The sequence below is a fragment of the Coregonus clupeaformis genome, chromosome 17, assembly GCF_020615455.1.
Source record: "Coregonus clupeaformis isolate EN_2021a chromosome 17, ASM2061545v1, whole genome shotgun sequence".
In the NCBI taxonomy this organism is placed as follows: domain Eukaryota; kingdom Metazoa; phylum Chordata; class Actinopteri; order Salmoniformes; family Salmonidae; genus Coregonus; species Coregonus clupeaformis.
Window position 1 is genome coordinate 44,245,013 of NC_059208.1, and position 25,636 is coordinate 44,270,648.

The window sequence follows — 25,636 nt, forward strand, 5'->3', positions numbered from 1 at the left end:
TCAAATGAGGAGATAGACAGATGGGTCAGGGGGAAAAGAGAGAATGTCCACTTGGGAGAGATGAGGATTCCTGTGCCACCGCCGCGCTGACCAGATGCTCTCGGGTTATGCGAGAACACATGATCAGACGAGGAAAGAGCAGTAGGAGTAGCAGTGTTTTCTGTAGTAATCCATGTTTCCGTCAGCGACAAGAAGTCGAGGGACTGGAGGGTGGCATAGGCTGAGATTAACTCTGCCTTGTTGGCCGCAGAACGGCAGTTCCAGAGGCTACCGGAGACCTGGAACTCCACGTGGGTCGTGCGCGCAGGGACCACCAGATTAGAATGGCAGCAGCCACGCCATGTGAAGCATTTGTATGGCCTGTGCGGAGAGGAGAGAACAGGGATAGACAGACACATAGTTGACAGGCTACAGAAAAGGCTACAATAATGCAAAGGAGATCGGAATGAAATTAACTAAGCATCTGGGAAAGCGAGAGAGCGGGGCCTCCCTCACGTTTCACTGAAACACTCAAATATAACTCTCCCAACTTCCACTTTAGATTAATAGACTTTAGTTAGTGTCTGGTCTGTTAGCAATGTTACCAAACAGACTAGTTCTGTCTCTTACCTCTAGTTAGTGTCTGGTCTATTAGCAATGTTACCAAACAGACTAGTTCTGTCTCTTGCCTCTAGTTAGTGTCTGGTCTATTATCGATGTTACCAAACAGACTAGTTCTGTCTCTTGCCTCTAGTTAGCGTCGGGTCTATTAGCGATGTTACCAAACAGACTAGTTCTGTCTCTTACCTCTAGTTAGTGTCTGGTCTATTAGCGATGTTACCAAACAGACTAGTTCTGTCTCTTACCTCTAGTTAGTGTCTGGTCTATTAGCGATGTTACCAAACAGACTAGTTCTGTCTCTTACATCTAGTTAGCGTCTGGTCTGTTGGCGATGTTACCAAACAGACTAGTTCTGTTTCTTACCTCTAGTTAGCGTCTGGTCTATTAGCGATATTACCAAACAGACTAGTTCTGCTGGTCTGTTAGTGATGTTACCAAACAGACTAGTTCTGTCTCTTACCTCTAGTTAGTGTCTGGTCAATTAGCAATGTTACCAAACAGACTAGTTCTGTCTCTTACCTCTAGTTAATGTCCGGTCTATTAGCGATGTTACCAAAGAGACTAGTTATGTCTCTTACCTCTAGTTAGTGTCTGGTCTATTAGGGATGTTACCAAACAGACTAGTTCTGTCTCATGCCTCTAGCTAGCGTCTGGTCTATTAGCGATGTTACCAATCAGACTAGTTCTGTCTCTCACCTCTAGTTAGCGTCTGGTCTATTAGCGATGTTACCAAATAGACTAGTTCTGTCTCTTACCTCTAGTTAGCGTCTGGTCCACTAGCGACATTACCAAACAGACTAGTTTTGTCTCTTACCTCTAGTTAGTGTCTGGTCTATTAGCGATGTTACCAAACAGACTAGTTCTGTCTCATGCCTCTAGTTAGTGTCTGGTCTATTAGCGATGTTACCAAACAGACTAGTTCTGTCTCTTACCTCTAGTTAGCGTCTGGTCTATTAGCGATATTACCAAACAGACTAGTTCTGCTGGTCTGTTATCGATGTTACCAAACAGACTAGTTCTGTCTCTTCCCTCTAGTTAGCGCCTGGTCTATTAGCGATGTTACCAAACAGACTAGTTCTGTCTCTTACCTCTAGTTAATGTCCGGTCTATTAGCGATGTTACCAAAGAGACTAGTTCTGTTTCTTACCTCTAGTTAGCGTCTGGTCTATTAGCGATATTACCAAACAGACTAGTTCTGCTGGTCTGTTAGTGATGTTATCAAACAGACTAGTTCTGTCTCTTACCTCTAGTTAGTGTCTGGTCAATTAGCAATGTTACCAAACAGACTAGTTCTGTCTCTTACCTCTAGTTAATGTCCGGTCTATTAGCGATGTTACCAAAGAGACTAGTTCTGTCTCTTACCTCTAGTTAGTGTCTGGTCTATTAGGGATGTTACCAAACAGACTAGTTCTGTCTCATGCCTCTAGCTAGCGTCTGGTCTATTAGCGATGTTACCAATCAGACTAGTTCTGTCTCTCACCTCTAGTTAGCGTCTGGTCTATTAGCGATGTTACCAAATAGACTAGTTCTGTCTCTTACCTCTAGTTAGCGTCTGGTCCACTAGCGACATTACCAAACAGACTAGTTTTGTCTCTTACCTCTAGTTAGTGTCTGGTCTATTAGCGATGTTAAAGACTTGTCATGCTCTAGTTAGTGTTGGTCTAAGCGATGTTACCAAACAGACTAGTTCTGTCTCATGCCTCTAGTTAGTGTCTGGTCTATTAGCGATGTTACCAAACAGACTAGTTCTGTCTCTTACCTCTAGTTAGCGTCTGGTCTATTAGCGATATTACCAAACAGACTAGTTCTGCTGGTCTGTTATCGATGTTACCAAACAGACTAGTTCTGTCTCTTCCCTCTAGTTAGCGCCTGGTCTATTAGCGATGTTACCAAACAGACTAGTTCCTTCTCTTACCTCTAATTAGTGTCTGGTCTATTAGCAATGTTACCAAACAGACTAGTTCTGTCTCTTGCCTCTAGTTAGTGTCTGGTCTATTAGCGATGTCACCAAACAGTTCTGTCTCTTGCCTCTAGTTAGTGTCTGGTCTATTATCGATGTTACCAAACAGACTAGTTCTGTCTCTTGCCTCTAGCTAGCGTCTGGTCTATTAGCGATGTTACCAAACAGACTAGTTCTGTCTCTTACCTCTAATTAGTGTCTGGTCTATTAGCAATGTTACCAAACAGACTAGTTCTGTCTCTTGCCTCTAGTTAGTGTCTGGTCTATTAGCGATGTTACCAAACAGACTAGTTCTGTCTCTTACCTCTAGTTAGTGTCTGGTCTATTAGCGATGTTACCAAACAGACTAGTTCTGTCTCTTACCTCTAATTAGTGTCTGGTCTATTAGCAATGTTACCAAACAGACTAGTTCTGTCTCTTGCCTCTAGTTAGTGTCTGGTCTATTAGCGATGTCACCAAACAGTTCTGTCTCTTGCCTCTAGTTAGTGTCTGGTCTATTATCGATGTTACCAAACAGACTAGTTCTGTCTCTTGCCTCTAGCTAGCGTCTGGTCTATTAGCGATGTTACCAAACAGACTAGTTCTGTCTCTTACCTCTAATTAGTGTCTGGTCTATTAGCAATGTTACCAAACAGACTAGTTCTGTCTCTTGCCTCTAGTTAGTGTCTGGTCTATTAGCGATGTTACCAAACAGACTAGTTCTGTCTCTTACCTCTAGTTAGTGTCTGGTCTATTAGCGATGTTACCAAACAGACTAGTTCTGTCTCTTACCTCTAGTTAGTGTCTGGTCTATTAGCGACATTACCAAACAGACTAGTTCTGTCTCTTACCTCTAGTTACTCTAGACTAAAGCATCATCTAAGCTCAGAAGTCTTCTGTACCAGTCCAGTGGCTCTGAGCTTCCAATAATTGAACATACACACCTCGAGATTCCACACGTTGTATTATTCATAAGGAAATATAAACACCGCCATCCCCCTGACACTCACTCGTAAAGGGCTCTGTGGACTTTCCCTACACCAGGTGACATGTTCAGACAAGTCCTGTGAGTCACCAAACACTATATCTATCTACAAAATATCTACACTATATCTATCTATCTACAAAACAACATCTGTCTGATTGGCTTCACCTCACTGCTTTCTATTAGCTGTAATTACCTCTCGTTTCTAATGCTAAATGACAAGACAAGTGTGGGGCTCTATTTTCTTATAACTAGATGTGATGCCTAGCTTAGAAAGAATGCATTAATGATTAAACATAATAGGTTTGTACTGTACTGATATAAATTGTTTAACATAACAAGCTGTGATTAATGTGAGGAATGTTAGGGAGTAGGGGGAGATAAGACTTGTGAGTCTCACACAGACACAAACACTGCCTCTTTGTTAAACTGCGCTCAAGGACGTGTACTGCAAAAGTGCTGACTCTCTGGACAAGTTGTGATGATAACAACTTATGCCTGGCAACAGTGAAGCGCCAAGGACCTGGGACCAGCCTGTGCGCCAACGATAGGCTGAGTAAATCTAAACCACGCTCAGTCTCTACTCTGATAGGCCAGCAGGGAGCGGGAACTATCTCTGTCAGAGTATTTAAAGAAGAACTTATAACAATGGACCAGTTCTCTGTCTGCCCTGCGTGGTATTTCAGTGGACCCGTATATACGAACATCATATTTACCATTGAAGTGTTTTGCATTAATTAAAATACTAGTCTATTTTAGAAGACTTGTATTGACCTCTTTTGTTCCAATACCAGATTTGAAGTGACGCAACTTAACACAAGTCATCTTTCTTTCCTTTTCAACAACCTCACTATTTTATGTATGCCAATTGTATTGTATGCAAAAAACAGGTGAATTTGTACGGCCATATTGTAAACAGTAGTGAAAGAATATGCATGGTGCTGACTTAATTTCGAAGTGCAAACCGACTGCTCGGGAAGCAATTATACCTTGTCAATGCAAGAGGACTGAACACACAAAAGGCTTAGCAAAAGAGGGGGTGAATGAAGACTCAAATTGTTGCATTGTGATAATGACTAGCTCATTGTCTCTGCATGCCCGCAAATCAGCAATCACAGCTTTCTAATTGGGGTGAAATTAACAAACGTCAATCATGGCTCTATTGAATCTAAAGGTTTGATGAAAAAAAGAAATTAACAGCACACATCACCACCTAGACTCACACACACAAACGCACACACATACCTTGTAGTTGCGGCAGGTGGGGTTGAAGGCATTGGTGCCGCAAGCAAACAGGGTCTCATCGTTCCGCGGTACCAGCACTTTGACGTAGTTGTAGCATTCATCCTGGAAAAACACACAGGATAGACTTTTTTAAATAGCACTGATGCATTACTAGGTATCACAACAATTAACAAATAAAATGATGGAGCCCTGAAACCATCCAATTATGTTATAGGGTGCACTTATGTTGCTAGGGACAGTCGATTCTCCCATTGAAGAACGGCAAACGGTAGCTAGTGTTTTCTCTCCAAACCTCAAAGTAGACACACATAGAACATGGTGGAGATAGATACTCACACTGTTTTTACCCCTCACGGTACACTTGGCCACATCCTTGGACCTCCATGTCAGCTTCTGCAATACATGAAAGGGGGGGAAACAAAACATGACACCACACCATGCTCTAGAGAAAGCCCCACCACACCACACATAGAGTTAAAAGAAAGAGCCAGACGCAATCACAGAATGTGTTTGTGTGGCCATAGCCTGTTAAGAGGCCTCTCTGTGACCTTTGGGTGAACTTTGGGTCTGCCTGCTGAGAGCATCGCTTGACTTCGCCGCCCCATCAGCAGCAGGTGTTTCTAGGAAGCTGATATGAAAAAGGGGTCTGGGTATAACTACTGGACTTTTGCCATATTGGGGTTACGCTTGAGGGTCCTGTGGTCTTTCATGTTAAACAGAGAGGGAGGTAGCTGGGGGAGCAGCCAAGCTAAGGCCCATTGTTTGCAGGCAAGTCCATTAGTGAGGAAAACTCAGTAGAGGCCAGGCTGTGGTACTTCTACAAACAAATATAATTCATATTGCAAATAAATGATGGGTAGTTTGTGTTCAGAAGAGAAAAAGCAGATCAAAAGTGTGCAGTAATAAACCACAAGGCCATGTTAGTTCCTGTTTTGTTTTTTATGTTGTATTCCATCTTGCATAGCCATGTGAGGTTTGATTGAGTGTTTGATTACGTAACTTACCAGCTGGGGGACGAAGTCGTCACCAGCTGTGGTCAGGTTTACTGCAAAAACATGGTCCCTGTGGGGTAAAGACTAAGATTTAGTGTCATGGTGTGCTGTACATAGTCTCATAAATAAAGGCAAACTCTAAGGGTTGGTTTCCCGGATTCTCCATTGAAAATGCTTCAGGGAAACAGACCCTAAATTGGTTAGTCTGGTTGTGATGTTAAATTGTTTGCGATTGTTAACATGTGGACCAGAATGGAGGCAGTGGATTGGCTGACTGACCTGGCAGCGATGTAGAGTATGTGGTTGATCCTCAGCATCCTCTGGAAGTCCAGGCCTAGTCTGGTTGTGTCGTTGTCCGACACCAGCCCCTGGAACCCTGGGTATAGGTAGGAGTCTACAAAGAGAGAGAAATTATAAGATAACAATAGTTCAATTATCACATACATTTCAAGATTTTTCCAATTCATGACAGCTCACTCCTGGACAGCTTATGGGAATGACTACTATCTCAAGTCGTCATTTCTAATTGGTTATCACGCGTGGTCCTGACAGGCCTCATTTTGGTGTGATATGGTGTTTAAATCTTTAATTCCGTAGTATTTGCTGTATTTTCAGTTGCTAGTGGCAATAAATGGATACGGCGTAGGTTTGCAGTAGCTAAACTAAACCATTCACTCTGGTCAGACACTTTCCATTCAAGTCATGTCCTGTTCTTTCTGTGGACTGTATCCAGGTTCAGGAGGCCTGCTTGTTTCTTAAAGGTCAGACTGGGGGGAAGGTAATGAACAGAAACCTCTGCTAGTCCTGCTCTCGCCTTTTGTGTCCAGTCCTGTGTGTTGTTCATAAAGGCACGCAACATAACATTTTTGAAAACATGAGCGTTTCTTATTGGACAAATCCCTGTTTTTATTGTCTGTTTTCTTCCGTTTGGTGCCTAATGAACACAACCCTGCTGAAGGGTAGATCAAGGTTTGATAGAGCCATAGTTTATTTGGCTTGGGATGAGTGAGCTAAGATAAAGTGTCTGCTACTGTAGTTCTGTCGTAAGCAATTTGCATAAATTGCAATTATTAAAGCACATACTGTAGCCGTAAGATTAAACTTCTGTCGAAAGGCTTTGTTTGGACAACACAACAGCAAATATGATGACTAGGCAAAAGTGTTCATTAAATGATAAGACTGTTGGCATTTCGTCGATGGCAAAGACGATGCCAGCTTGCAACATGCAGAGTGAGGTGCCGAATATGCTCTAACACTAAACAAAATGCCCTTGAGAAGTCCACTCTCACTCCCAGTTAGTGTAGGTAGGTCTGATGCTGTCATTTCCACTGTCTGAGATGTCAGGAGATCCGTAATCAATCGGTTTCAAGGTGTGTTACCTACTACATTTGGCAAAAAGGAGCTGAAATCAGTCTGAAATGTTCAGCATTATACCTTGACTTTGATTTGTGCATACCAGAACCACACTGTAAACCAGAACCAGAACCACACTGTAAACCAGAACCACACTGTAAACTCCCTCTCGTTCTTTTTCCCTCTCTCCTTCCGAGATTCTAAGCTGTTGACCGCACAAACCAACTCCTGTCTAATGCCACAATGCCAATGACAGCCCCTCAGTGACACTTTCTCCTTTGCCTCTCTTTATCCACCTTTCTCACACCGATAATGTATAGAACCTGTCCGGCTCATTAACTATTATGTAAAACATACCTCCTGGAGCCGATAGACCCACATATAGTTGGAGAACTGTGGGAAGACTGTGCCCAACACCCACTCAAAAACCAATGATGGCCATTTTGAGTGCACATCTCTGCTTAATCTAATATTGTGTTTAAGTTGCACAAGACACTCATCTCCTGTGTAGGCCAACTCTACAGCCAGACTTCAGCTCATCAATGGATTAACAAGGTAGCATTAGGGCTCTGAGACAGCTTTAGGCCATGCAAATAGGGTATCTGTTTCCTTGCGTGCTGCTATTGACAAATATCACAGCAATCTTCCTCCCCTATCTCTGGGGTAGATTTATATGTCACATCATATTAGGGCACTCTAACAACCAGTCCCGTGCTACTAAATTAATCCCCTTATATCACAGAGGAAAAATACACAACATAGCACCACTTGGCCTTTTAAATCACTCTAAGCCAATCAGGGGGCTGGTGGGGCTACTCACGCTCCCATCCGACAACGTTGATTGGCTCCAGGTCCTTGGGAAAGGGCGTGGCCATGGCGGACAGTAGACAGGAAGTGAGTGTGAGGGCTGCCAGCAGGAGACGCCACCTCATCCGTTCCGGAAGGACCATCTTGAATGAGGAGAAGGGGGGTGGGTAGCAGCAAAAAGGGCTTCAGCAAGTCATGGTGTGGGGCTCCGATCCAATGAGCACTGTCTGTGGAGGGAAATATGGAAGGAGAAGAGAGGAATTAAATTCAGTTCAATCAGATGAAAAGGGGTCATAGAATACACACGTTGAAAACCTATTTCATATATCATGCAGCAGAGACTGCCAAATCTGTAATTTCTCAATTTATGACCTTTTCTCAATTGGCTAGTGGTTTTCACAAATTAATCGATTTGATTTAAATAACATTTATTCAGGAACTGATGTCTATTAATTGAATGATACAATTTCAGGACAAAAGAGGCATTTTTTGCTTGCATTATCTAAACAAAAAGCTACAGTTATGATTCATCATAGCCTAATGGCATCTAATGGCAAATCAAGAGCTCAAACCTGTGAGCATAACAACATGTATTCTTCATTACAATTTTGAAAGTAATGCACAAAAATAAATCTCACAGGACAATTGATTCACGTGATTGTCTCCATGTTCTGGTCTATCAACTCATGACACCGGCAGCAGTCCAGAACTCATAAAACTAAACTAAATGTTACCACTAATAAATAAAAAACGTTTTTCCAAGGTCAGACTGACACCAGGCAGTTATGGTCAGAAATATTAAATGACCGACTTTAGGCTGCCTGCTTTCATCGAAACATTTTGAATGAGTCAATTTATAGTTTCATTGAAGTTGTTTGACTCATTTTATAATGTTCCACATAAGTTCAGAGGAAATTTTTATATTGTAACGACTGCATCAGTTGATATACCAAGTGGATTACACAGAGCGAGATATATATTTTCTACAATTACTAGGGTAGCATTCTAAAATCCTGACTCTCTGACTCTTTCGTGAGGAATGCTGTGAGGAATGCATCCTTAAATTAGGCCTGACTACTGACTCGCTAGAGCAGGGTTTCCCAAACTCGGTCCTCAGGACCCGAAGGGGTGCATGTTTAGTTTTTTGCCCTAGCACTACACAGCTGATAAAAAAATAGTCAAGCTTTGATAATTTGAATCAGCTGTGTAACCAAAACATGCACCCCTTGGGGTCCTGAGGGCCGAGTTTGGGAAACACTGCGCTAGAGACAGGATGTTAGTGTGCTCCGCTAACTAACTGCCCTCCCAAAGTCAACAAACAGGAGCCCTCGCCATCAATTTCAATTAGCCTACGCCATCCTAGTTTAGATTCCGTGCAGGTGTTGTGCTTAGCCGCAAGGTCAGACAGTCATGGCCCCCCCGCTATAAATGATAAGGATTAGCATTAGAGTTTAGTCGTGTTTACGTTGTGGCTCACGGTAGCCTCTACTCTAAAGGATTACACCCACTCAGACACGCAGGACCTACTGCTCCACTACTGTCAGACTGTAGAGAAATTAATGGATGAGTCAACCTGAGTTGTAATTCAATCGATGTTTGGAGGAAGTAACATGGGAAAGTCTTTGAGGTAATTTCTGTGATCATATTACACAAAGAGGGGACGTGTTCAAAACTTCCCCCACTGACTAGCATAATCAGCACGACACATCATGAAAACGGGTAATGTAGTATCTGTACAGGAGATGGAAAGTTTGTTTCCAGACCAATATAATAGAACAAATGAAACAATGTTGTATAGTTTTTCTGGGCAAGCCAAGGTCAAATAGTATGACTGTGAGCTAAGGCCCAGCTGCTTTCAGTCCACCTTCAGCTTACCTCACCAGTGAGTTGAGGAGCTAAAAGTGAGAACATACATTCCCATCTTCTCCAATAGAGTGGTTGTTACTGCGCTGCTAAGAGCTCCCAGCTGGGAGACAAAGACCCCTGAGACGAAAAATCACTAGCTCTTCAACTTGTTCTCTATTGTGGTGGCGCCTGCCTGGGTTGTGGCAGTCACAACTGTGGGGACATTTGCTGTCAAGAGGCAAAATATCAAAAGTATTGTATGCAACTGCAACAGGAGACGACTGAAGCCATCTTGGATTGATTTAAGAGGTTTGCTTCTGTTTGCTATGCTGTGTTCTAAATGTATAAAGACCAGTCACCAGAGATGAACAGTCAATCAAAAGTTTAGTATTTGGTCCAATATTCTTAGCACACAATGACTACATCAACCTGTTGACTCTACAAACTCGTTGGATGCATTTGCAGTTTGTTTTGGTTGTGTTTTGGGTTGGTTTTCCCAATAGTAACTGGCATTCAACGAGTTTGTATGAATATGGGACCAAATACTAAACTTTTGACTACTTTAACACACTAAGTACATTTGTCCAAATAGGGAGACTAGATACATAAAGTGCTTTCATTCCTAAACGGTAAAACAGGTATGTATGAAAATACCCTCAAATAAAAAGGTGACATTCTGTACTGTCGCCTCGTATGAAACATTTGGAGTATATATGTTGGAGTATAAAGTCACATTTTTAGCTTCACTGTCCAAATACATATGAGGGGAGTGTAACTTGAGGTTCTTCTGTTCAAGCAAGAAGTTAGCTTCCCTATGTGGAAAGACCAGCTGCAGGAATTAACTACCCTGGAAGGATGTTCAGGCTTTAAAGAAGAGATCTAGCTCTCCCCCTACAATTCCACAAGAGGCATGGGTGTCAGTCACCCTACCACTCAACTTCTCAACCCTCTCTCTGCGGTCACCGGCGCACGCCAGAGGTTTTGGAGCGATCAGGGAAAACCCCACTTCAGCTGAGACTGATTACAGTCCATGAAAATCACTCCACACGCGTCCGCCAGCTTCTACACCACAATTATCTAAACACATCATCTCTGTTATGTACTACATAGTTCCAAAACCTCCTCTGCACTTTTGGTTTGTGTCAATGCATGGGAATGTGGATCCTCAAACAGTGTGTCATTTATTTCGAGGGACCAGTCCAACCTTTTCTCATGTATTTTTTATTGTTTTTACGGACTGTACTCGGGCTCTGTGAGAAAACTATGGAATTGGGGAATATATAAAGGATTGTTTCCCGCAGACTACACCGGTACCATGGTTGAAAAGGGTTACAATGACCCACGGACAAACAAGAGCTTCCAATCTACAGACCACAACACGGGTCGCTGCCCTCATGTTTGTTATTAGATTTAGAGACTTAGAGTTTAGTGAATTGCTTAATTTCCTCTCATTTGCGTCCCATGTTACTGCGAAGGCTGGGGGTTGCCCCTGGTTTGAAGTCAAGGGCAAAAATATAGTAGGGGAGGGCATCATGTGACCACACTACATGAAGGAGTCACAGCATTTGTGAGTTTGTTAGAGAGGGGAAGAGACAAAATTGAGCTCTGCATCCTGCAAAAACTAAGATGAACTTTGTTCGGTATAGGCAGTCTTCCTATTTGAGTAGCTTGCCAACGGTGGGTGTGTGTCATTCCATACAGCATTAGATTACTCCCTGCTAGGACGGCCAACGTTCATTCACACGTACCTACTTTATTGTTATTCATTCCTCATCTGCACATATCTAAGCTAGCGTAAACACAGCCCCTCAAGACATGCAATGCTTTCTACACCTAGAGGGTCCACAATGAGGTTCTGTAAGCACAACACCAAGACTAACTCTTCACAGCTTGAGTGGACTCAGGCGGGCTTGAAAAAAGCATATTTTAATTCAATTTCTGGGACCTCTGGGTTGTAGTGAGTTGAGGGGGGTGAAAGGCTCTTACAATGCAGGAGCAATGGAAGAAGAAAGGGGGGCTTTGCCACTATTGGCTTACAGACCTTGCAGAAAAACTACATGCGTAAGGTAAATCTTATAGCTGATTTGTGGTGATCAGGGCTTAAGTAAGTAATCTTAAGTGGGAGCGGGACAGCTTGAGGGTACCGTAAACAGAATACCCGTCACTATCACTGGTTGGAAAGACCACCTTGAGGTTTAAAGTAATCATTGGCCTTCAATTGGCCAATTTTCAGCTAATGCCGTGACTTATTTTAATTCTATCAAGGGCTTACTGCTCCTCATCTTTTAGCGGCAAAGCCTGTCGCCCAAGTACGGTTATATGTATGGTCAGCCCAAGTCTAGCTTATATGTACGGTCAGCCCAAGCCTAGTTTATATGTACGGTCAGTCGAGAGCAGGGATTGGAACCAAAATTATTTTCCAATCGTTTCATTCTGAACAGAACCATTCTTTTTTGCGTTCCGTTCCACTGTTCCGACCAGCAAAATAAAGTTCTGAACCATCTCGAACACAAAATAAGTAACGCTTTATATCGTTCCTTTATGTTCCTTTTGAAACCTCTGAAATATAAAATATGGTTTTTTTTTACATGAAGCTCGACATTAAATTACTTCACCAATCAGTGTGGATAGAGCAGCCTGCAATGAAGCGGGCAAGCTATAGCCTAGTTGTTTATATGTGTGATAGACAAGTGTACAGCGTGGGATGCAACTAAAATTTTGCGGGTGAGGAGAGAGCGAGCGAGGGTGGAGGAGGAGGCTTAGCTAGCTAACAAGCTTGTGGTGCAGAGCGGCACCAGAATAAAAACATACTTTTACATTTTTGTAGTTAATAAATCCAATGTGAAACGTAATAACTATAGTATCCTTAATTAACTAGCATTTAAAACGTTTATCCATTCTTCTCTAATTAAAAATATCTCCCTAATTTCTGAATAACACTTGTAACGTCGCCAGTAGGCTACAGTAACCTATGCTTTGGAGGGGGAGATGCAGATAGCATACACACACTAGCAAAGATTTCCACAAAGTAATAGTTGGGATGAAGCAGAAAAACTAATCTCAATGTCATGTGACAAGACAACGTAATCTTCTAATACATACTGGTGTATTTCCCTTTCCCCTAATGTTACTGGTGGCCGCTAACATGGCTGAACTTTACGGGACCCTGGCAGACACCGTGGCTCACAGATGATCAGAGACGGGGTGTGTTGACAAGACTCTACTCTAGCAGAACGCAAATTAGCCTTGGAACGGCCAGATCTCAACTGGCAGAGAGCATGATTGAAGGGATAAGAAGGATAGCATTGGCATGACGATGTTAGCAACAGACTCTTACGTAGTATGTGGACTCTATGATGATCTACTATCATTTCATCATCAAATATGAAATGGAGCTTGATGACACAGAACTAGTGTCTGAAGAGGAGTTTTAGTCTGTTCCCAAAGAATTCAAGTAAGCTTATCTAGTCCTGTGTGTGCGGACATGTCGAAGCATTTCGCTAAATTAACGTAATGCCCTGTAAAAGGTTGAGAATATTATCAGTGAAACAATCTGAAGCAACCATTAACATATTACACTCAGGGCTGATCAAACACGCACACAGCAAAGAAGTACTGTATGTGTGTGTGGCGCTTGGCAATCATTGAAATACACTTTTACAACTGTACTGGGACCTGTACATCCCAAGCGCACCAAAAGCAAGTGTGGCATTGATATATTGACTGAAAGATCCAGGCATATAAAAATCAGGTTGAACATTTCTACACTGCATGGGTCTGTTTTACGATGGGTTGAATGAACCTGAGCCTGAAAATGAAACAAATCAAATGCACATGATCAGTTGCATTACGAGCGGTCATTAAAATAACTGATGGCATTGCATATGTTTCTGCTTCCGAGCACATTGTTTGTGCTTGGAGAAATCAATGTTGTCTGTAGCACACATCAATGGCTGCATGTTCTATGTAAAATAATTTTTTCACAGGATTACTGATTAGATGGTACTGACCATTGCTCGTGTTGAACTTGAGTAACCTTTGTGAATGAAGCTTGAAGTACCTACCTACTTCTATAGGTCAGTGGCTGTGTATGAATTGATGCAGTTGGCAGCTGTGTGCGTGTTACAGCTCAGTGTTCAGTTCCGTGTGTGTGTGTGTCATTTCCATGTGTGTGTGTGCCTTGCACTGCTCTTTCCCGGTCTCTGATGATCCATGGGACACGGCTAGCAAGTCAGCTGCCAATCTCCTCCTAGCCAGTCGCCACCCACCCGGCAAAATCCCAGTATCTGCTTTGGCGGCAGAAACAAGATCTGTCACGGAACCCTGGCGCGACCTGGGAATATCCCAGTGGTCAGCGGCTTTGGTGGGCGGCGGCTCCTTTTGTGCTAATTCCTCCATTTCCTCTCACAGCCAGGCAGCCCTCAGGGATCATTAGGAGGCCTTTTAAAGATGAGTGCCAGCGTTTTCCTCCGAGCATCACAGCGTCAGCTCTTTCACCTGAAACCGCCAGGCCCAGACAGGATCGTTTTAGGATAATGTGATGTCTGTGTCTTGTCTTGTGCGCATGCTTTGTTTTCCTCAATGGGTCTCCCTTTTTGTTTTCCTCAATGGGTCTCCCTTTCTTTCTTTTTCCCAACGGGTCTTTTGTTTTTATTTTCTCACCAGGTCTATCAGTTTCTCTCATTCTCTCCCTCTCCCATTCTCTCCCTCTTCTTGCCACTGATCTAACAGAGAATGTGAGAGCAGGAAAGGTATGCAGGAATCAAAGACCAGCCATTGCTGAGTCTGTAGTACTGTATTTTCACAAAGAGGCTTTTGAGAATCCCAAAGTTGTCATTAAACATCTGTACAGACCGCACTACCTTTCCTCCAGGATAAAGAAGTAAATTAGAAAGGAGAGGGTTTGGTACAAAGCTGAGCTCACTGCTTCCCGATATCCTCCTGACACAATAGAATGATCACTTTGTACGAGTGATTTTCCATTTTACCGCAGTCTGTAAATTCACAGGTTATGAATCAATGGGATCTATCTGTGCACCTTTTAAGCCCTCCATTTTGAATACAGCGCTAGGCAGCGTAAAATGCCACGGCCTCGCCTGCTCGCTTCCTGACGCTTTACGCTGTGATTAAATACTTAATCATTGTGTCTGCTCTTACATTGTTGTGGCACCTTACAGACATTACAGCGTACCGACTGGCAAGGCGTGTTATTAACCGAAACGCATGTCAAAGAATGTTTATCACGAATGGTCTCTAGGAGAGAGGAAAACCAGGTCAAAATGGCTGAAAAAAATGTAAGGAAGATGAGTTGACTGTTCTTCAGCAAGATCCTCCCTCTGGCTCAATAGGCCTAAAATGGATTTGGTGGAGATCAGCCTACAGATAACACAAATCATATCTGTTCAGTTGTCTTGATATAGAACAAAGTACTTTTAGCTAGCTAGCTAACTTTAGCCGGCTGGCTTGCTAGCTAACGTTACGTGTATGATCTGTGTACTAATATTATTCGTATCTCAGAGCCCATTGCATTGCTATTTATAGCCTAATGTTAGCTAGCTAATTAACATTGAACCTGGTTGGTTAGCTACCTGCAGATTCATGCAGGGTAGTAACGTTATGAGTTGGGATTATGGTTCATTGTTTAGCTAGCTAGCTACTGTTAGCTGTTAGATTCGCTCTGGCTATCTACTCCGATTTCAGAGCACTCGTCTGAGTGTGCCAGAGCGCAGAATAACTGATTAATTTTCGAACGCTCAACACCCATTGAATATGGCCAGTGTCAGTAAACGTTGGCAAAAAAACGTTATTAAATTGTTGCCAGCAGCACAGTTGCAGTCACCAACGCTCTGGACAACATAAAAACAGTCTAACCAGCTCTGCTAGGATGAGTAAATGGTCAGAGTGAGCTGTTCCCTCATTTGTGTCTGGAAGTAGCTAGCAAGCTAGCCAATGTTAGCCAGTTATCTTGGGTGCTTGACTGCTGCTGTTAGGCAGAACGCTCGGATCAACCCTACTCCTCAGCCAGAGCGTCCAGTGCGCTCTGAACGCTTCGAGAGCAAAACGCTCTGAGCACACTCTGGCACTCCAGATTGAATTTACGAACACACCCGTAGTATAAACCAACCTTTAGTCTTGAAATCTTTGGTTGTTTAGTACATGGCCTCACATGTGAATCCTTAAAGAGCTGGGTGGGGCTAAAGCTTAAGAGGGTGTGAACGATGCTGAATGGGGGTAGACAAAGAAGACCTCTCCAGTAGGTGTACAAAAACATTCAAGGGCCCTTTTCTCAAAAGTGAGGTTACAGGTTTATCAACTTTCAAAGCAGAATTAATTTCTTGTATATCCTCAACTGTAGTGTATGATAAACCATTTTCTAGCTCTGAGTCTCTACTTTTATCCAATGTAAAAAACACAATTTCAAATTTTGCTACATAAGACCAAATCGAGCCGGTTGGTCACAAATGTGTTTACATAATAATAATAATAATAATAATAATAATAATAATAATAATATGCCATTTAGCAGACGCTTTTATCCAAAGCGACTTACAGTCATGCGTGCATAATTTTTTTTGTGTATGGGTGGTCCCGGGGATCGAACCCACTACCTTGGCGTTACAAGTGCCGTGCTCTACCCTGTTAGTGAGTATTTATCCTTTGCCAAGATTATCCATCTACCTGCCAGGTTTGGCATATCAAGAAGCTGATTAAACAGCATGATCACTACACTGGTGCACATTGTGCTGGGGACAATAAAAGGCTACTCTAAAAAGTGCAGTTTTGTCATACAACACAATTCCACAGATGTCTCAAGTTTTGAGGGAGAGTGCAATTGACATGCTGACTGCAGGAATGTCCACCAGAGAATTTCATGTTAATCTACCATAAGCCGCCGCCAACGTCATTTTAGAGAATTTGGCAGTACGTCCAACCAGCCTCACAACCGCAGACCACGTGTAACCACACCAGCCTAGGACCTCCACATCCAGCTTCTTCACCTGCGGGATCATCTGAGCCAGCCACCCGGACAGCTGATGAAGCTGAGGAGTATTTCTGTCTGTAATTAAGTCATTTTGTGGGGAAAAACTCATTCTGATTGCCTGGGCCTGGCTCCCCAGTGGGTGGACCTATGCCCTCCCAGGCCCATGGCTGTGCCCCTGCCCAGTCATGTGAAATCCATGGATTAGGGCCTAATTACTTTATTTCAATTGACAGATTTCCTTATATGAACTGTAACTCAGTAAAATCGTTGAAATGGTTGCAAATGAAAAACTGGGATAAGCTTTCATCATGACAGCTAATCCAGCAGTCATCTTTCACTGCGTGTGCCTGGTGTTATGCTGAAGGACAAACACCAAAAGAGCCTTCTCTCCTAGAGAAGAGAAACAGAGGGGAGAATGAGAGAGAGAGGGAGGGATGGAGAGAGAGAGATGGATGACATGAGGAGTGAATGAAAGAGCAGTGCATTGGAGAGGGACCGTAGGAGAAAGAGCGAGAGAGTGATAATCAACAATGAGACAGTATACTCCCAACCACACACACACACGTGTGTACACACACACACACACAGCTGTAGAGAGACGGTGAAGACAAACAGTCCTGTTTGTAGCGTGAGGCTAGCAGGCGTGGTGCTGAGCCTTGGCAGAGGGACCATTAAGTGTGAGCATGTGATAAATGCACTGGGCTCCACAGACCAGAAGTTCTCATTACTCTGTGTGCAGTAGAGAGCTGCAGAGCCATCGCTCATGAAGGATGGGGGATCCATTGGCGTGTGTGTGTGTGTGTGTGTGTGTGTGTGTGTGTGTGTGTGTGTATCTGAGTGCATGCGTATGTGTGTCCGCCTGTGTCTAACTTTACCAACACAACGCTATTCATTTCAATCATTGACTCCCATTCATATTCTCTCTTTGGCACGGTAGGGCGTAGACTTTTGGGCAATAGGGTACAGTGAGAAGGGAGGTGGAGTGGTAACATAAGCCCTCTGTTATCGGGTCCCTTAGAAACACTTTGTGGTCTTAACGTCGCATTCCGTTGCTCTCCGCTAACTCTATTTCTGCCCTTCTCGTCTCTCTTGGCCGCCATCTGTGGAATTTCCCCAGGCGACTCGAAGGCCAGAACCACTTTGAGGACGAGGGGTGGCTGCATCAGACGAATACCTAGCGGAAAGAAAGTGTCAACGTTGCCTGAAGGAAGGAGGTAATTTTTTATTTATATGTTTGATATGTTGAAAGCCTGTGCCAGTTGCCCTCAAGAGGGCCAAGTTAGAGGCATAACTCTAAAGTGTCTTCCATGCAAATGTAAGAACATCAAGCCTTGAGAGAGAGAGAGCAGGGCCCAAGAAACAATCAAGTCACTATGATTCAGAGTTATCATTTTATGATTCTATTAACTTTGTTTGGGGAAGAGACAATTAATTCCACATTGGAAATAAAAGGGGGGATACTCTGTTTTCGCATCGCATCAAAGTAATTATCTTCGATTGTCAGTGAGAAAACAGGGGAAGGGCAAGAGGTTGTTATTAAACTGTTTGAAAGAGAGAGATTCTCACTGAAATCAAGGACGCTGAACAACGAGCGATGGTCGCAAAAGAAAAGAGGCGAAAGATGAACGTCAGATCTCCGAGGAATGATTAGACAGATGAAGGGGTTTATAAATAGGCCCTCACTCATCTTCAGGGAGAGATGAAAAGTAGAAGCAGAACTGGAGGGTCCCTCGTTCACCTGCTCTGTCCTCTTTTTTTCCCCAATTTCCCCTTCTCTTTGCAATCTTTCTCCATCCCCACTCTTCCAAAGCCCTTTCTTCTGCTTCCCTATCTTCAATCATCATTCTTTCTTATTCGGATCATTCCTCAATCATTCCTCGAATCGCCAGTCTTTTTAGCTGTACTTCTGTCGTTTTTTGCTCCTCTTTTCTCCCCATGCCACTTTGCTTTCTCCCCTCTCATCTCGGCCTACCGCCTGCTGCTCTGGTCCACTTCTTTGATCACCCTGTACTCAGAACAGCCTAACACCACGCATGTCGTACAATATTATACAACCCTGGCTTCTGATCCCAGGACAGTTCCAAACACATTGATCCTCCTCAGTGCAGCCAGCTACTGTACCAATCTCATCTAGGCCATATGAACTTTGTCAACAAAGGATGACGTTGTCTTTCTGTACTCAGCCAAGCCTCAAACCACAAGTCCATAAAACACTGTCTGTGATAGTAGAGCTATCATAGATAGAAATGATTGACCGTCCTCGCAGGTATAATGCTAGCTCTCATTCTCTTGAAATGACCGATACCCAGCCGATTCTGCAACCTTCCCAAGAGTGCACGTCTCTGAGCCTTACTGTTTGTGAGAAAGTGTGTATGCGTGTGTATCTCCTTGTGTACAGCAAGTGTGTGTTTGTGTGAGCCCATAGATTGCACTATTTTCCTATTCCTTTCCACATTAAGTCTTCTTTCAAAGTTTCTCAGCTTGTGTCTGTGAGCCCATATGGACAGAAGATGTGGCCCTCTTTCTTCTAAAAATAGACCATTCTTTAGTGTCCCTAACACTCGGCTGGACCGGCTGACACGGCGATAATTGGGGGGTGCTGAAAGCAACAGTGAGACATGGGAGTGATTCCCAAACGAGAGGGCTTTGAATCACAGAAGTGCTTTTCTTTCTGGGCTCTGCTCCCTGGTGGGCATGACACCTAACAACTAGCCCTGTGAGACTTTAGCAAAGTTTAGAGTGATTGGTGTTCACGGTGTGTGTGTGTCAGAGCAAGTGGATGTATGCCTGTGTGTGTGTGTGTATGTATGCATGTGTGTGTGTGTGTGTGAGTATTAGTGTGGGTGAAGCAATCGGAGACCCTCAGTCCCCCTTCTGCGGCACTTTGAGAAAACTGTAATGTCACGCTCGTGGTGAGGACATCCCAGAGCTGGGTTACTGTGGTCACTCTCTCCCTGGACAGCTGGCTGCTGTTCTGAGTCAGCATAGAGGTGCATTATCGGAGAGCTCCAGGTGCTAGAGTGTGAGAGCTAAGTACCTGTTATCACCACCATTGGTGGCCCAAGATCTCATCTTGCCACATGCGTCGAAAGCCATCTTTTCCCTTATCGCTATACCTTTTCTGTATAGCGTCGTTCTTTTCATCTTTCACACTTTTCCACTGCAAGTCATCCTCCTCTTTTTCCCATTGCTCTTTTGCTTTCTCTCTGTTCGCCATGTCTATATCCTCCCCCTTAAACCCTCCCTCCCTCCACTCTTTCTCTTTTGATTTAAATGGAGTTTGACGTTTCTATGCCCTGGCAACTTGAGTGTTATTGACATAGCTTTTGTCTTCTAACCTTCAGCGGTGGCCTCTCCTCAATAGGGGGGGCTGGTGTTTATTCACAAATCCATAACCCGCCATTTTAAGAGCAGTAAGCGAAACCAGGGTCTTTAAGAGCTAGTGTCAGTGTCCTTGGGCATTTCTTGCAAGCGGAAGCGGCGCCTTAGCCACTTATCAAGAACATGTCAAAGGCAGGCACTTGTACTGTAGTAGAAAGAGATCTTCAGAAATTATCCAAAGCACTCCGGTTACACTCTCCAGATGGAAACCTGGGCAAAACCTGGACAAAGTTGGCTCCTGAGTGGTGCAGCGGTCTAAGGCACTGCATCTCAGTGCTAGAGGCGTCACTACAGACCCTGGTTTGATTCCAGGCTGTATCACAATCCGGCCGTGATTGGGAGTCCCATAAGGCGGTGCACAATTGGCCCAGCGTCATCCCGGTTTGGCTGGGGTAGGCCGTCATTGTAAATAATAATTTGTTCTTAACTGACTTGCCTAGTTAAATAAAGGTTTAAAAAAAAGACCAGTCCTTTTCATATGGTCTCCTCATTTTCCATCTACCTGTGCTATTATATGACCAGCATGAAACAAGTACTGTATGAATGAGGATTGATGTTGCGCTCCCCTTGGGTTATTGGAAAAAACATGCAAACAAATTTCACTTAACGCTATGCAGCAGTCTACACAGCAGTAGCGGCTTTGTGAGTATTTTGTCATTAAGCCTAATGGTTGGCCTGTCACCTGGGAATCGATGTGCTAAGACTCCGTGACCATCTCCTCCTCTGAGGGATGGAAGGAGGCAAGGCGGTGACAGTTCCCATGGTTTCCCCTGCCTGCCTCATCGATCGCAGCCGGGGATAGGTTAGGAGGAACGTCGATTTGTGTCACATTTTTTGCCGTGAAGCAACCCGACTCCGAACCCACCTTTCTTGCTGTAGCTACATTCTGAGGAGGCATGGAGTACAAGCATAAGGTGTCCTCCATTCTAGATTTAGGGGGTAGGCAGTAAAAGCATATACACGGCCCTCAACAAGCAAGGCAAGATGGCGAAGACAAAAGTTAGATGGAGAGGAACCTGGCAAAGGAAATGCTGATAAGTATTAGCAGAGAAATGTGCAAACTTAGAACCGAAATGAGAAGGAACCTGACTACATTCAAGGACGAAATTAAGAAGGAAATAAAGAAGGAGTTAGAGGAATTCAAACATGAGGTTACAGTGAGGCTCCAGGAAACTAAAGAGGAACTTCACACCCAAAGTACAGCTTTGAAAGGGGCAGAGACACAGATCGGACAGCTGGAAGAACAAAACATGGAAATTGGCGAAGCTCTCCTCCTGTCATTGAAACAACAACGACGAATACAGGGGAAACTGATGGACCTTGAGGGAAGGTCCAGGCGCAACAATATCCATATTTACGGTATTGCTGAGGCGGCAGAGGGAAGAGATATGCCCCAATTCATAGAAGATAAACTTAAAAAATGAATTTTCTCTTCTGACAGACACAGATCTTCAGATCCAGAGAGTACTTGCTCAAAAACCAAGCACTGATCTACCTCCTAGATAGGTTGTTGTCAACTTCCTTCAATACAATACGAAGGAAATTATTTTGAGGAAAGCCTGGCAGAAGAAGATTAAGCATGGAACACGCATACTGTCATTCGACCACGATTGCACTCATGAGGTGATTCAGAGACGCAAATCCTATGCTGGACTGAGGAGAGCTCTTAAAGAAAAAGGAAAACACTTTCAATACCCCATGGTCAAGATGAGAATTCACTGGGAATCCGGTCCGAGGGTCTACAGCAGTGCGGCCGAGGCAGCGCAGGACATGAGGAAGAGGGGATTCAGTGTCGAGGTACCAGACGGAGGAGAGGACGGGCCCAACAGCATCAACAGTGATGGACAACAACAACGTGTTGACTTGGTAATGTGTGGGAGGGGAGCGGAACATAGCCGGAGCCGGAGGAGAGGAGACAGTACAACGAGCAAGGGACAGATTGCAGGAATTCAAGCGGAGACCTAATTCTAAGGATACATAGGTGATTTGTAATAACAGGTATGGGGAATTTCCTAGGGCTCAAATATGAGGTGGGTGGATAGCACTTACAGATGGCGGTTTAGCTAGCTAGGGTAGATGGATAGCAACTATGGCTGGGTGGTTAGCTAACAAAGTGCTGGGCTGGGTTAACTGAGCAATTTAAAGCTAGCCAAATAGCCTGTAACCTCAGCCCGGCTAATTTGTTTTGGGGCTAAAATTGTCATTGTTTATAGGCTATAACCCAGCTTTGAGAGTCACTCGAGGATTAAGGCCAATCGGTTAACATACTGACCTAACATTATTTCCAGGAAAGTATCACTCACTTTACTAACTGCAACAACGTTTTATTTGAAAACTCACAAACGAAGTGAATCTTTCAAACGGAACACTGACTCTTGAATACTAACCAAGACCGGCAGGTGTGAGTAGGAAACTGGTCATAGCTAGAGTGTGTAGAGGGATAATTTTCTACTATCTTCACACTGCTAGAGAGGGGCCTCCACATTGCGTGGATCTTTCTCCTCGAACCACATGGGGTGTGTGGTGAGGGCGGCATTGTGCAACCCCTTTCTTTGGAGGTCTACTTTTTGTTATTTTACTGAGATTCTGTACCCAGATGTTCAGGGTTTGAATGTTTTTTTGTTACCAGCGGTTCCAATATCATCTTGATGTACAAACATAATGCAACATATGACTAATTACATTAAGTTGGTGTCCCTAAATGTGAATGGTTTGAACAATCCTATTAAGAGAAGTAAGGTTATTGCAAAAAATACAAAAGGAGAAAGCACAGGCAATATTCCTCCAAGAAACACATTTATCACAATTGGAACATGAAAAACTGAAAAAGTTTGGTGGGGGTGGCGATCCTTATTCCAAACTCAGTTCATTTTGAAAGTATTAAGGAAATTAATGACAAAGAGTGGAGATTTACGGTGGCAAATGGGAAAATAGAACATAAAGAGGTAACATTCATTAATGTTTATGCCCCTCCAGAGAGTGACACGTTTTTACACATGTATAGTGCATTCGGAAAGTATTCAGACCCCTTGACTTATTCCACGTTTTGTTACGTTACAGCCTTATTCTAAAATTGATTAAATAACAATATCCCATAATGACAAAGCGAAAACAGGTTGTTCGAAATGTTTACATAAAAAATAAAATAATGAAATACTTATTTACATAAGTATTCAGATCCTTTGCTATGAGACTCAAAATTGAGCTCAGGTGCATCCTGTTTCCATTGATCATCCTTGAGATGTTTCTACAACTTGATTGGAGTCCACCTGTAGTAAATTCAATTGATTGGACATGATTTGGAAAGGCACACAGCTGTCTATATAAGGTCACAGATCTGGGTAATGGTAAAAAAAAATGCTCTGCAGCATTGAAGGTCCCCAAGACTCTTCCTAGAGCTTGCCGCCCGGCTAAACTGAGCAAATCAGGCCTTGGTCAGGGAGGTGAACAAGAACCTGATGGTAACTCTGACAGAGCTCCAGAGTTCCTCTGTGGAGATGGGAGAAATATCCAGAAGGACAACCATCTCTGCAGCACTCCACCAATCAGGCCTTTATGGTAGAGTGGCCAGACAGAAGCCACCCCTTAGTAAAGGGCACCTGCCAGCCCGCTTGGAGTTTGCCAAAGGCGCCTAAAGGACTCTCAGAAGATGAGAAACAAGATTCTCTGGTCTGATGAAACCAAGATTGAACTCTTTGGCCTGAATGCAAAGCGTCACGTCTGGAGGAACCTGGCACCATCCCTACAGTGAAACACGGTGGTGGAGAAGCATCATGCTGTGGGGATGTTTTTCAGTGGCAGGGACTGGGAGACTAGTCAGGATTGAGGGAAAGATGAACGGCGCAAAGTACAGAGAAATCCTTGGGCTCTGTCAGAGTGACCATCAGGTTCTTGGTCACCTCCCTGGCCAAGGCCCTTCTTCCCCGATTGCTCGGATTGGCCGGGCGGCCAGCTCTAGGAAGATTCTTGGTGGTTCCAAACTTCTTCCATTTAAGAATGATGGAGGCCACTGTGTTCTTGGGGACCTTCAATGCTGCAGACACCTTCCCCAGATCTGTGCCTCGACACAATCCTGTCTCGAAGCTCTACGGACAATTCCTGCGACCTCATGGCTTGGTTTCTTCTCTGACATGCACTGTCAACTGTGGAACCTTATATAAAGACAGCTGTGTGCCTTTCCAAATCATGTCCAATCAATAGAATTTACCAGAGATGGACTCCAATCAAGTTGTAGAAACATCTCAAGGATGATCAATGGAAACAGGATGTTTAAATTTCGAGTCTCATAGCAAAGGGTCTGAATACTTATGTAAATAAGGCATTTAGGTTTTTTATTTTTAATAAATGTGCAAAATGTTCTAAAAACCTTTTTTCACTTTGTCATTATGGGGTACTGTGTGTAGATTGATGATGATTTTTTAGAATAAGGCTGTAACAAAATGTGTAAAGGGGGAAGGGGTCTGAATACTTTCAGATTTTACTGAGTTACAGTTCATATAAGGAAATCAGTCAATTGAAATACATTAATTAGGCCCTAATCTATGGATTTCACATGACTGGGCAGGGGTGCAGCTATGGGTGGGCCTGGGAGGGCATAGGCCCACCCACTTGGGAGCCAGGCCCAGCCAATCAGAATACTTTTTTTTCCCACAAAAGGACTTTATGACAGACAGAAATACTCCTCAGTTTCATCAGCTGTCCGGGTGGCTGGTCTCAGACGATCCCGCAGGTGAAGAAGCCGGATGTGGAGGTCCTTAGCTAGCATGGTTACACGTGGTCTGCAGTTGTGAGGCCGGTTGGACATACTGCCAAATTCTCTAAAATGATGTTGGTGGTGGCTTGTGGTAGAGAAATGAACATTCAATTCTCTGGAACATTCAATTCTCTGGCAACAGTTCTGGTGGGCATTCCTGCAATCAGCATGCCAATTGCACACCCCTCAAAACTTGAGACATCTGTGGCATTGTGTTGTGTGACAAAAAGAAAACCTGGGACAGTACAGGTGAAAACCCCATAATCAAACAAACACAATATTCAGAATGTACAAAGTGGACATTCTATACAGGGTCAGTATATTTTCAATGTCCTCCCTTTCGGCTTAAGGTATGCCCCATTATCAAATGATTTAAAACTGACCCTATGTTGACCACTCAGCTGGGTGTGAGTGAGGAAAGGCTACCCCTGCAATTACATTTGAGAATCATCTCACATGCTTTTCCAGTAGTCCATTTAGCATCAGAAACCCTAAGCACAGCTGAAAATTCATGTGAGCCAACCTTCTATCCAAATACTGACTAAAATGAATTGCTGTGGAACAATGACTGACAACTCGTCAACACTGGCCAAAACTAACAGGGTTTCCCCACACCTGGGCTGAATGGTCTACCCACGCCTCTGTTGAGTGTTACTGTGTCTATTTTCACCTTTACTCTCAGCAACCTTCCCTGCACAAAGCCAACCTTGGCACACCTGACAGTGCAGCAGTCCCATGTAATCCCACACAAAGG

General features: G+C 43.7%; 1 protein-coding gene across 3 annotated transcripts in view; it reads right to left on the reverse strand.

Annotated features, from left to right (window-relative positions):
- LOC121586502 (semaphorin-6D) overlaps positions 1–25,636 on the reverse strand; it is a 133,081-nt gene that overhangs the window by 36,601 nt on the left and 70,844 nt on the right. For 2 of the 3 annotated variants that reach the window (XM_041903234.1, XM_041903232.1), the window contains exons 4-8: positions 7,935–8,148; positions 6,041–6,155; positions 5,774–5,831; positions 5,106–5,162; positions 4,770–4,871 (exon numbers count right to left, since the gene is read on the reverse strand). In XM_041903234.1, the coding sequence (XP_041759168.1) occupies positions 4,770–4,871; positions 5,106–5,162; positions 5,774–5,831; positions 6,041–6,155; positions 7,935–8,064 (462 nt within the window). In that variant the 5' untranslated portion in view covers positions 8,065–8,148. The remainder of the gene's footprint in view (positions 1–4,769; positions 4,872–5,105; positions 5,163–5,773; positions 5,832–6,040; positions 6,156–7,934; positions 8,149–25,636) is intronic. The other variant, XM_041903233.1, reaches the window with a different exon arrangement.